At 45.8% G+C, this 12,320-nt stretch overlaps 1 protein-coding gene across 18 annotated transcripts in view; it reads right to left on the reverse strand.

Annotated features, from left to right (window-relative positions):
• Positions 1 to 12,320, reverse strand: part of rap1gapa (RAP1 GTPase activating protein a) — a 50,169-nt gene that overhangs the window by 3,359 nt on the left and 34,490 nt on the right. For 4 of the 18 annotated variants that reach the window (XM_062459428.1, XM_062459412.1, XM_062459421.1 and 1 more), the window contains 20 exons: positions 10,197 to 10,244; positions 9,499 to 9,537; positions 9,193 to 9,384; positions 8,693 to 8,796; positions 8,190 to 8,268; positions 7,980 to 8,033; positions 7,771 to 7,854; positions 6,554 to 6,654; positions 6,264 to 6,393; positions 5,652 to 5,807; positions 5,488 to 5,559; positions 5,298 to 5,384; positions 4,982 to 5,122; positions 3,960 to 4,091; positions 2,477 to 2,554; positions 1,295 to 1,404; positions 1,028 to 1,147; positions 789 to 924; positions 595 to 706; positions 21 to 100 (listed from right to left, as the gene is read on the reverse strand). In XM_062459428.1, coding sequence (XP_062315412.1) covers positions 21 to 100; positions 595 to 706; positions 789 to 924; positions 1,028 to 1,147; positions 1,295 to 1,404; positions 2,477 to 2,554; positions 3,960 to 4,091; positions 4,982 to 5,122; positions 5,298 to 5,384; positions 5,488 to 5,559; positions 5,652 to 5,807; positions 6,264 to 6,393; positions 6,554 to 6,654; positions 7,771 to 7,854; positions 7,980 to 8,033; positions 8,190 to 8,268; positions 8,693 to 8,796; positions 9,193 to 9,384; positions 9,499 to 9,537; positions 10,197 to 10,235 — 2,046 coding nt within the window. In that variant the 5' untranslated portion in view covers positions 10,236 to 10,244. Of the gene's footprint in view, positions 1 to 5; positions 101 to 594; positions 707 to 788; positions 925 to 1,027; positions 1,148 to 1,294; positions 1,405 to 2,476; positions 2,555 to 3,959; positions 4,092 to 4,981; positions 5,123 to 5,297; positions 5,385 to 5,487; positions 5,560 to 5,651; positions 5,808 to 6,263; positions 6,394 to 6,553; positions 6,655 to 7,770; positions 7,855 to 7,979; positions 8,034 to 8,189; positions 8,269 to 8,692; positions 8,797 to 9,192; positions 9,385 to 9,498; positions 9,538 to 10,196; positions 10,245 to 11,446; positions 11,483 to 12,320 lie in introns of all 18 variants that reach the window. The other 14 variants (XM_062459416.1, XM_062459425.1, XM_062459417.1 and 11 more) reach the window with 13 other exon arrangements.

A 12,320-nucleotide genomic window follows, 5' to 3' on the forward strand; every position in this document is an offset into this window, starting at 1 on the left:
GCCCTGAGTTATGGTCTTACCGATGAGGAGTCATGGTCCTGTGGCCGTTCCAGCTTGATCCGTATCTCTGTTCCTTTCCCTCCATCATGCTTTCCAGGTCCTGGGGGATGAACAACATGTCTACTTAACCTAAAAAATAACAACAGAATCACACCTGATTACCACCTGATCCAAGGATCTGGAGCCCCCCTGTCAGGCCTCACCTGGGGAGCTGCTTCACCTGGGGAGCTGCCTCACCTGGGGAGCTGCCTCACCTGGGGAGCTGCTTCACCTGGGGAGCTGCCTCACCTGGGGAGCTGACTCACCTGGGGAGCTGCCTCACCTGGGGAGCTGACTCACCTGGGGAGCTGACTCACCTGGGGAGCTGCCTCACCTGGGGAGCTGACTCACCTGGGGAGCTGCCTCACCTGGGGAGCTGACTCACCTGGGGAGCTGCCTCACCTGGGGAGCTGACTCACCTGGGGAGCTGCCTCACCTGGGGAGCTGCTTCACCTGGGGAGCTGCCTCACCTGGGGAGCTGACTCACCTGGGGAGCTGCCTCACCTGGGGAGCTGACTCACCTGGGGAGCTGCCTCACCTGGGGACCTGACTCACCTGGGGAGCTGCCTCGGCTGGTGTTGCTGGTGCTGCTCATGCTGTCCTCCAGCCAGGTGCTGTAAGTGAATGAGTCCCGCTTGTGTGGTGTCCCTGCTGACGAGAGACTCTCCTGGGAAACAGAGGGACAGACAGAAGTAAGAGAGAGAACAACACACAAACACACACAGACACACACAGGCCCTGATAGTCACCATTCCAGTGTCATAATCCTCAGTGGCCTCTGTCTCGTTCTCCTCCACCACGCTGGCAAAGCTGCTGGCGTTAGAGGAGGAGCGGGAGAGGTCATGACCCTCAGGGATGGATGGGGCCCTGCCACAGAGAGAAGAACTACACTCTGGGTTAATCACAATCATGAGGAATATACTTATGTAAATTATATATTTGGTATGAGACACTGGTCTAAATCCACATTTTAGTTTAGTCAACTCACCAGTTCTTTGTTGTGAGTACCTCAGGTGAGCTCTGATTAGATGAGTCTTCTGATTTTGGGTCCTGAGAAGCATGACCACTGTCTGGGGTCTTCTGTGTACATAGAGAAAACTCTCTACTGCTGGGGAGGAGGGGAGAGAGATTTGGGGATACAGTTTAGCTGTTTTTACAGTACCTGTTGGAGACATGAGGTTGTTTCTGTCAGCTAGGCATCTATTTCTTACTTCCACTGTGACAACCTGCAAAATATTGGTGAACAATTTTTCACCTTTTCTCCTGGACCTCCTGTATGTTCTCAATGCCAATGGCACTGCTGCGTCTGGAGCTGAATGGACCAGACTTCTTCCGGGTGGGACTTTTACCAGGAATGATGAGAGACTGTCAGGGAGAGGAGACAGGCAGTGAGAACCATGTCAGTTATTCTCATAACTACAGCCTAGCCCTATAGCTCTTTGATCTCGTCTATGGTTATTGTTTTGTCATGTTACATGGTAAATATATGTGTGTTAATTTGAATAGTTCATGAACATACTGGAGCTATCAATTCTCAGTGATAAACTGTGTAGACGTTTTATCTACACAGGGGACATTTTATGTAAAATTGAATTATACTTGGGGTAACCATACTGCCATGGAGTGGTTAAACAGATAAGAAAACATTAGAATATGCACTGAGAGGCTTAGTGTCAAGCCCTAGTGCCAGTCACCAAGTCAGAGTAGAGCAGAGCATGAGATGAAAGATGGATTCTGGCGCTCCAGGGCTTACCACTAAAATGTGCTTTCTGAGCGAGTGCTTTGTTCACTCAATCTCCCTTTGTAAGCTCTCAAAATAAAGACTTGAAAAAAGGCTTTTATCTAACAAGGCTTCAAAGAGCTGAAGGGTAATTTCTTTTCCATTTTTAGGGGGGACTCTGAGCCATTAATATGCATAGTGTTTAAGTAAATGAAGAATTAGCACACACAAATTACACATAGAACAATGTTTTCATTAGTGCAGTATATATATTGAGGAGTGCATGATGCAACAATTAAAACAGTCAAATGTGCATGATATGAGGATGATTAGTGACGAAAGGGCTGAGGACTAAGGAAGGATCTGAAGCATCATAAACTCTAATATTAATTGTTGTGTTAATGAGGACTACTGGATGTAAGAACTAGTGGTTCTGAGCGGTTTGTGTTACATGGAGACAGTTACTCCTCAGGGATAACCCTTGTTGCTCACCATCTGTAAAATATAGAACTAACTTGCAACATGGTTGGAATTTAACGTTTTATATGGCTGTATGCCATACTGTAGGTTTGATGACGGGGGAAAGCGAGGGAAGTCCTGTGCCTATCTCGGTGTTGTACTTTACTGTTTAACAGAAACAAATATTTGGTCACGATGTAGTGGTATAATGAGGAGAAGAGATAGGAGGGAGGAGAGTAGTTAGAATTAGATATGAACCTCTTCTATCGTTCCTATCCCTATGGCACTGCCCCGACGTCCATATTTACTGGGACTTTTGCCTGGTACAAGCAATGACTGAGTCAGATAGAGAGAGGGAGAGAGAGAGAGAGAGAGAGAGAGAGAGAGAGGGAGAGTGAGAGAGAGAGAGAGAGAGAGAGAGAGAGAGAGAGAGAGAGAGAGAGAGAGAGAGAGAGAGAGAGAGAGAGAGAGAGAGAGAGAGAGAGAGAGAGAGAGAGAGAGAGAGAGAGAGAGTGAGAGAGAGAGAGAAAGAGAGAGAGAGGGAGAATATAAAAAACACCATGAGATTACATGCAGAGCAAGTTGAGTTAATAAAATTAAAATACAAAGCACAAATTAGCTCGAGAACACATTTCCACACACAGTTAAAAGAGAGAGAGAGAGCAATGTTGGGCATCATGGGTGCAACACAGACAGTGAGATGAGAGGAGGAACGAGAGCAGAGAGAGGATGAGGAGACTGCTGTGAAAACCAGGCCTGTGAGGAAGAAAAGGAGGAAGAGTCGAGAGCAATGGAGCAGTAGACACACATTACACTGTAGTTAGAAGGCCCAGTCACCGGGCTGTCAGTATTGTCACATTTAGTCATTTAGCAGACGCTCTTATCCAAAGCGACTTACAGTAAGTACAGGGACATTCAGGTTAGTTCAATATTAATGATGTAAAATTATTAATTTAGTTGAATTCTATGTTGTGGATGAATTATGTATTTTTGTGGATAAATACTTTGTGGATTTATTCCTATCTAAGTAGTGAGGTAACACTACACTGCGGGGGAGACACTGAGCTTTTAGTGCAGCACTGTTATGAATTAAAACAACTCTGACACATACAACAGAAGGACACATTTCAGGAACATATTATATGACAGATGATGTGCAACTTCATTGTCCTCACAGTCAATGTAATATTGTGTTTCCCTGGTCAAGTCTCTCCACCATACTCACCGGGTCCAGTATACAGCATACAAACATGTTAGAAGTGGTTAGGCTTTATGAATACACTAATGTCATTCCTGGAGCAGCAACAGTCAAGCACAAGCTGTAGCTGGCATGCACACTCAGACAGCTGGAATGGAGTTTCTCCACAGGGGTGATGCAGGGGAACGCTAAGGAGCAGTGCAGGTGCACGGGGGACAGAAACATCACAAAACATTCACTGTCAAAAACTGTTTTTCCATCCAAGGGACTACCCTTCCCTCATCCAGTAAAACTAGACAAGTCACTGTGTGCCCAGTTACTTTAGCTTACTTGGCTATGCAAGGGACTAGGGTAAGGCCGTCTGCTGTGCATTTCTGTTCTGTGAGAGGTTAGTGCTGTTATTGTATGTTGTGTGGCAGGTGTGTGAGGGGGGCATGGGGACACAAGGGGGCTTCATCTGGGGGTACGGGGGTGGTAGAGGGAACCAGGCTCCCTTCCGTCGGAGCAGAGCAGTCCAGAGCAGAGCAGGGGGACTGTACTTACTATCCCTGGGAATTTGGGGCTGTCTGCGTGGTTGTGGGTAAAGCTGCCGCTGTGACTACTGGAGACAGTGTGTGTCTTCTTGAGACTGAGGCCCATGGCGTCCATAGACTGGCTTCTGCTGCGGATCACCCGCTACAGAGAGGAGGAGGAGACACGATGAGATGGCCGCCGCTGTCTGACACTAAGAGTTAGAGAGAGACCGATCCCAACATCAACCACTAGGCTAGTCCACTACACTGAGAAACAAGCGGATGGGTTGGGGAGGACCAGGACCCTGACCTCACCACCACAGAGAACCCAGGAGGTGACTGAGCTGCTGCTGCCTAGAGGACGTCCAACACCATGGCAGAGGTAGGAGGAACCACTAAGCTGATAGCACATCCAGGGGACCTCAAGATCATTCACCAGGGGAATAGGTCAGCAGGGGCAAGGGGCCTAAACACAAGATTTCCAAACCAACAACCCAATGTACCTCAACAGAGAACCAGGACAGGATGGACAGACCGAGAGAGAGATTTGATAGAGAAAGAAGGATGCTTATTCCACCAATCATTACTAGAATGGTCTGGGAGGGCCAGAGAGGAAAGGAGGAGATCCCATTTGTCACACAACACTTGCATGCGACAGATAGCCACAAAACACAACATGAAACAACAACAAACGACATTGAAGCTTGATGAGGACAGGCATGAAAGCTACTAATTTCATATGGCTACAGGCCAGTATAGCAGAGCACAGAGACAGAGCTGCTTCCCAGGCTTCCTGAATGATGTTGCCTTTAGCCTCAGTCTCCTGCATGTACACAGGGGCATTTAAGAAACAATGCTAAAGACTGTCCTACTTATCATTGTAAGATTATACTGAGGGAATGTTACAAGAGTAATGCACATATTTTTTTTTACATACACAGGCAGTAGGAAAGACAGTCTTTATGACTTATACTAGCATATTCTGAACAAAAGGGTTAAAGCGCCGTAATCAAGAGTGGAGCCTTTAGCCCAGCTTTTGGCCTCTCCAGTTACCTTGAAGGACTCAAAGAATCCCCCTCCTCCTCCACTCCCATTTTCCATCTTGTCCTCTTCTCCTCCCAGGCCCATCATGGCCTGGCTGTTCAAATGCAGCTCCTCATACAGGGTTTCCAGCAAGGCTGACCGTGTCCGCTCCTGACAACAGACACACACACACACACACATTTTGTATATAGTGTAGGGTTAAGGTTTAGAGAGTGATTGTGAGGTTCATTGCAATGAGAAAAGAAGCAGCAGTATTGTGGTAGGTTCCGAGGTTGAACATGGAAATTCTTCCACAGAAAACACAAAGACATGTATGAAGACTCACCTCTAATTTGGCAAATTTCTCAGCTTTGTAGCAGGCATACTCAGCATTGATGAGCTTAGTGAAGAGGAATTCATGGAATTCAGGACCCTGAGAAGAAAGAAAGAGAGAGAAAGAGATGGTCAATGGCACTAAAATTGTGTGTAATCAACAGGAACGCTTCAAATCTGATACTCCACATCCACTAACTCACTTTTCTGAAAATGGCTGGGTCTGGGAGGGCTGGTCCAAAGAAGGGAACGTCATCTCGGGCAGTCACTGACACCTAACAAACCACAGTCACACCGCATGAGTTCTGACCGTCTCGGTACTGATGGCCTCTGGTACTAGACATTTTAGAACAGTGGGGGGCAGCACCTTGTAGAGGACATTCTCAGAGCAGGGGTTCACCACCTGCACCACCACGTAGGCATGGAGGAAGTTGGAGGCGATCATGTCAGGAACAAAAGGGGTGCTCTCCTCCTGGAAGAGTATAGCCACGATGTCGTTCCCTATGTGTCGCTTCCTCTGCAACTGCAAAACAACACCTTGCGTTGTCGAGACTGATACAGTGCTTTACCTTGTGTGTGTGAATGGTGTTTTGAGAATGTGCCCTGACTGAGAACGACTGTCTCTCTCTCTCTCTCTCTCTCTCTCTCTCTCTCTCTCTCTCTCTCTCTCTCTCTCTCTCTCTCTCTCTCTCTCTCTCTCTCTCTCTCTCTCTCTCTCTCTCTCGCCCCTCCCTCAGCAGCTGGAAACTGATTATTCATTGTGTACGGCCTGACAGGCAATGGTGCATTGTTCTTATTCTGATAAAAAACCTTTTGTCTTCTTTAAGTGTGGGTGTGTTTTTGTTTGTTTGTGTGTGTTCATTTGTGTGTATACGTGTGAGTGCGTGTGTGTGCATGTGTGTCAATGTGTGCAAGTGTGTTCGTGTGTCAGTGAATAATAAGAGAGGTAGAGCAGGATATAGTAAGTAGATCTCAGTACCTGTTGGGTGTCTCCCTCAGTGAAAGGCAGCTTGGTGGAGACATGGAACATGACCTCCTTGTTGCGGTAGTTGTGGTAAACAGACTCCGTACCCGTCTGCCCATGGGTAACATCCAGCCCACCTCTGAACCTAGACAGACGCAGGAACATGTCTAGAGGAACCTCCTAGAACGTCTTCATCTGGAGTTATGACACAATGATCCAGTAACACTCAAACTGTGCATCCTTGAAAAGAGAGCCTTTGTGATGTTTCCTTTAATCAGATCAGTGTGAGATGGCGATAATTTTACCCTTTAAAGTCATGCAGATTGACCTTCTCCCCTATGAACTCCAGGAACTCGGTGAAAGCTGGACTCTCCTCACTGTTCCCAAACAGCTCTTCCTCTGAAGTCTGCGAACAACAAGGTTTTACAAAGCCGCTCAACAAAGCACTCTTTACTCTGGATCAAATAAGCACTCAGATGATGACACTAATGCCTGTTCCGTTATTAACCATTCCAAACATGAGAGTCAGTAACAATAAATGTTTTGTGCTTGCACAACTAAGGCCGACAATTGAATAACATACACCAAAAAACACTGAGATAAAACACATTTGCAAATCTATGGCGCTGTCTCAGGATAAAGGGATGTGGGTTCTTTAACAGAGGAGGTAGGCATCAGCAACTGTGTTTGTTTGACACTACTGGCAGTCAGCAACAATATACGTGGGTAGCCTTGGATAGCCAGTGGAGAGTGTCTTTGTAGCTCATGTGTGCTAGAGAGGTTAAACACAGGCACTAGAACATGTGTGCGTGACCCACTCCAAGAGTGAGAAAAAGCGGTGTGGCGTGTATGCTTGATTTCTCTAGCTGTGTTGCTCCAGGCCCCAGACACAGTGGCTCTCCTGCATGTTAATGTCTCCCTGGGTGAGGAGAACAGGGTTGTTCAGGCCGTGTGGGGGGGGGGGGGGGGGGTGGCTCCCTGGAGAGTGGCCCTCTCCTTCAGGTTTAAAGGTCGAGGAGATGGACCTCCACACACTCAAGGCTCCATCAAAGGCTCTAGAAGGGCCCTCTACCTAACGTTCAACGCCCCTCTAGCTCCTCAGAGTAAACAATAGGGTCGTGATTGTCATGGACAGAGAGATGCCTGACGTGATTCGACTCCACTATTGTCATGGAGAATAAACCAGTATATTCAATGTTCATTACAGTTTCAAATCCTACGCAAAGTTAATTCAGTTATACAAGTGCAATGCCCGTGCACGTGATGTCCATGCCTGTGATGCAGCCGGTGAGATGTCGGTTAGTTGATTCGGTGTAACTTATTTGGAGTTTGTGCCAGTTTGAATTAAAGGGGTGCTTTGGGATTGATCAAGATCACACAGACACACACAGAGATTCCTGAAATTATAGTTAGATGAGGTTGAACAGAGGGACTATGGTACCCTCACTATGATCAATGAGCAGCTAATGAGGCATTCTCTTTACATCATCTGCTAAAGCACAAAAGTGTTGTTCCAGCTCACCTGTCCAAACTTCTGGTAGATGACCCCAAACTTGAAGTTGTTACTTATAACGTGTTCATCAAACGTGACGATGAGTCTCGAAGCCTTTAGCAGAATAACAGATTAGCAGATCAGTCACAACCACTGTGAGCTCATCGCCACTCTCATAATGCTTTGAGACACATTAAGGACAGAGCATGAACACGTGAACACTGGGAGTTTAGCCTTACTTTTGGGTAAAGGACTGGGTAGAAGCGATCCACATTCACCTCTTCACAAACAAGCTGTGGATTTCAAATAGGAAACTATTTATAACATATTATGAGTGGAGATTCCAACCATGAAATACATACAGTAGACTCTTTGAATGTTATGGAAGTGGGAAATCACACATGGCATTAACCAGATGTGACACAGCTCATCTGTATGGGTGAGCTCACCTTAGCCATCTGGACTACGTTGGGGAACTCAGTCAGGCAGGAGATGGGTATAACATCATGGTAGGTTTTCACTTTGGTCCTGATGGGAGACAGATCACATAAACAACAGCAACAACATCCTGTCAAATGATGTGATGCAACACTTCTTAGAGGAAGGTCACAGAGGGTGAGCATCCGGACCGGATCCTCTAGCGAGCCCACCCCTTTGTGTGTCCCCTCCCTCCACCCACACTGTAGCCTAAACAGGCCATCTGTCCCATCAGGCAGAGATGACAGTAGTGTTGACACTTCCTCTGCCTCTCGGACCCATGAGACAAGCTCTCTGAGGATATAATTCACAAACAGACCAGATTGGCTCTGATAGAAACTTTCCATCAATCACAACACAGCGTTTAGCACTTCTCATTGGCAGAGAATAGACATTCAGCTGTTGCAGAAATACACGCATTGCAATGTAAAGCTATCGGGTCATTAGGAATTGATGTGGAGGAAATGTGTGTCACCTGAGCATCAGACGCAGGTGTTCCTGGTCACCAATAACGTCGTACTTCAGGGAGAAAACCAGGTGACCCAGTGCACCATCCACTGAGTAGTAATTAAAGTGTTCCTGATGACACAGCAAAGACAAAACTGAGAAAACACTTTTCCTTCACAACACTACACACACACACGTGCACACACACACGCACACACACCAGACACAATGCTACAACAAGCACACACACACACATGTGCACACACCAGACACACACAATAACACTTTTAATTAGCTCACTCCGTTTCTACAGTATTTGTCTGCTGTGTGTGCCTCGTTATTGTTTTAGTCCTGACAGCCTTACTAACTGCAGCTTCTAGTGTCTCTATGTCCAGTCCCTGTTGTTATGTTGCTTTGTGGGTATTCAGTAACACATTAATCACCAAAACTCAACAATAGTTATCATAAATGTATCATTGTATGTCCACAGACACCACATTCTACTGCAAGCATTGGTATCAGCCTTACCTTGCCCAGGAAGTGTCTCCTGTAGATCTTGGCAGTGGTGTTACACTCCAGCTTGGTGCGTGTGGTGGGGGACAGGGGCTGGATCTGCTCATAGTCACCAGGGTCCCTCAGCTCGTGATTGGTGCCCTCGATCCAGTAGCCCCCAAACTGCGGCAGCAGGATGAGAGGGAAGGGGCTCTTTCTGCCCAGCACCTGGAACACACAGGTGGCAGAGTCAACCTACAGTGACACCGCATGTTATTTGTCTTTATTGGTGAATATGTGCAGGTGGCAGTTATGTGTTGACATGGCTGCTGGGGGTCTGACCTCATGGACACTGGGGTAGGGGATGTAATCCTCCTCAGTCTGCAGAAGGAACAAAAACACAAACACTTCAGGGGACTCTCTCTCTCTCTCTCTCTCTCTCTCTCTCTCTCTCTCTCTCTCTACTGATGGACATTACATGACTGCATGATACTGGTCTGTGCATCTCATACTGTAGTCTGAATGGATGGATTACTCTGAATATATAATTATGTGGCTAGCTCTCTACCAGGGTCAGCAATATTGTTTCCCGGGTACAGACACCCAAAGTGGAATACCGGCATAGGCTAACTGGCTATGATGTAAGGGGCTTTTGATGTAACTCATGACCTAATAAAGAGATGGCTTCATGGCTCTCTAATCAACCCCCAATCTGCTGGTTATATTGTATACAGTATGTATACAGCAGGCTGCAGGGACAGTGCTGATACAATATAACTCTCTGGCTACTCTCAGTATATTATATAAGTGTATTGTACTCATATAATATGGTGTGTTGGTGCATACAGAATATCTAACTGTGTTAGTCTAGAGAGGGTGATCTGATAGCAGAACTAGGTATTCTAACTCATGGTTGACAGTCTATGTTGCAGTCCTGTGTTTGAGGTTGTCAGCAGTCAGATAGGGAGAGATACAGGGAGTTGGGAGACAATGAAGGTAGTGTGTGTGCAAGGTCTCCCGACCAAGACAGGGGGTCGTACTTTCAGTGGGGGAGGAAAGGTACATCTCTGCTCATCCATCCTGTTGCCCTGAGAGAGATAGAGAGAGAGAGAGAGAGAGAGAGAGAGAGAGAGAGAGAGAGAGAGAGAGAGAGAGAGAGAGAGAGAGAGAGAGAGAGAGAATGAAAGAAAAATAGACAGAAAGGATAATTAGCACACAGCAACAGTACAGATACACAAGACAGCTCCCCTGCTGCATTACAAACCCTGGTCATGAATCAGATTGATATCCTTACCACTGATAGAAAATGCATAATCACACCGACTGCTTCAACACAAAAAGCCCAGTACACATACTGTATACACAGCAGGCAAAACACAGCAGATGCAAGAAACATATCAGTGGATGTACAGTGTGCTGTTAGGGAGAGAGACTGAGACAAGGGTATCATTCCAGAAACTATGTGAAGAAGTGTCAAACGGGCAGCCAGTGAGTAGATAGATTAAATACCAAGGATAGTGTGTGTGTGTGTGGGCGAACATGTGTACGCATGCGTGTGTGTATGGAATGGATAGATACCAGGTCTCTAACATCACATAAGTGGGTATGTGAAAGCTAGCTGATACTGTCTGTCTGTTGTGATAAAACAGCACTGCTGTGTATTTGGTCCTGCATGATGTGTGTGATTATGGAGAGATGGCATTCCTAGAGCACCTGATAAAACACACTATTGAGGATTCTCATTTTCAAACAAATACATTCTTATATGAAAAAAAGAAAGAATCTAACCCAGAATATCAATTATTCCTTGTTCTCTTACAAGGGAAATATGTATCTGTTGATGTTTGACATTGTATGTAGACGCTCTCTTACCATCTAACTATTACAGTACATCTCTGACTCATTCAGACTGAGTAAGAGAGAGCCATTTGTTCCCTTGATTTTGATAAGTATTATCAAAAACATTCTTTCCCTATGATGTGCTCTCATCCTCTACTGACATTGTTTCCTACAGCCGAGGGCGCAGAGTTAGTGTGGTTTGAAAGAAAGATAGCTAGCAGCATGGCTGGATTATTAGGAGAGTATTGTTATGACAGTGGTCAACCATCCACAGGCAGCTGCACCTGCCTCCACCTGGTCTCCTGGCCTTTAGTCCAGAGCAGAGAGAAGACAAGCCAGCAGAGAGGCACGGCAACACTATCATCTCATAGAGATGAATTCACTGGTTAGTGTCAACACAGCCTGGCTTGGAGAAGTTAGGAAGCCAAAGGAGGGCTAAATCCCATCTTACCTGCATCTTCTCAATCATTTCAAATAGGTCTGTGGTCTGGAGAGGGGAAAGTGAGATGAAGGGTTGATTAAGCTCTGTTGTAGTGTTGTAGTGTTTGTGGTGGATGTCTTCCCCAATGGTAGAATACAGATGGAGTGTGAAAGCAATGGTTCAGACATTTTTTCTGCAGCACTTGTTTTCAATAGAACTGTTAATTTGTTATACAGTTGTTGTTGTCCTTTATTGCTTTATAGACCATCTGTTCTTGTGGAAATAAACAGGCCAAATCCTATCTCCTCAGAACAGCAGAAATTCTCTTCAATACAATAATTACATGACCGAGAACTGTGTCAGTTGACTTTTAGCTCTAATAAACCTTGGTGTAGTGTGATTCACACCATACATTCTCTGACAATGGAACAATTGAACATTTACATTAATGTATTTGAGTTACTTAATTGCTTGTCCACTATTTTTCCTCTATGCTATCTTATCTCTGTGGCAGTGAGCAACCAGAGTTGCCATGGCAAAGCATGCCAACTCCTGTCTCAGCCAATCTACAATATCTCATCAATCATTTACTAAAGGCTTCCTGTCTCCCTATTTCACACGCTGAGGAGTTTGTACAGGTCATCTCAGATATTTCTGCATTATTCAGTTGATTAGCGTTGGCATTTAGAGGCACCTTCATAGGCTTCAGAATACCACTAAGGCGCAGCTGACTGTTTGTGTACAGTACAAGATTGTCCCAGTGTTCAGTGAGTAAAGTCCTCCACCATATGCAAACAAGAGTCTGCCTCAAACCCTAAAGACAAACACCCATGGCTTCCAATAGCATAGATGCAGGTATTCCATAAAAATGACCTGGCTTGTTAAAATGTTAAGGAATCATCAT

The sequence above is a fragment of the Osmerus eperlanus genome, chromosome 4, assembly GCF_963692335.1.
Source record: "Osmerus eperlanus chromosome 4, fOsmEpe2.1, whole genome shotgun sequence".
Lineage (NCBI taxonomy): Eukaryota > Metazoa > Chordata > Actinopteri > Osmeriformes > Osmeridae > Osmerus > Osmerus eperlanus.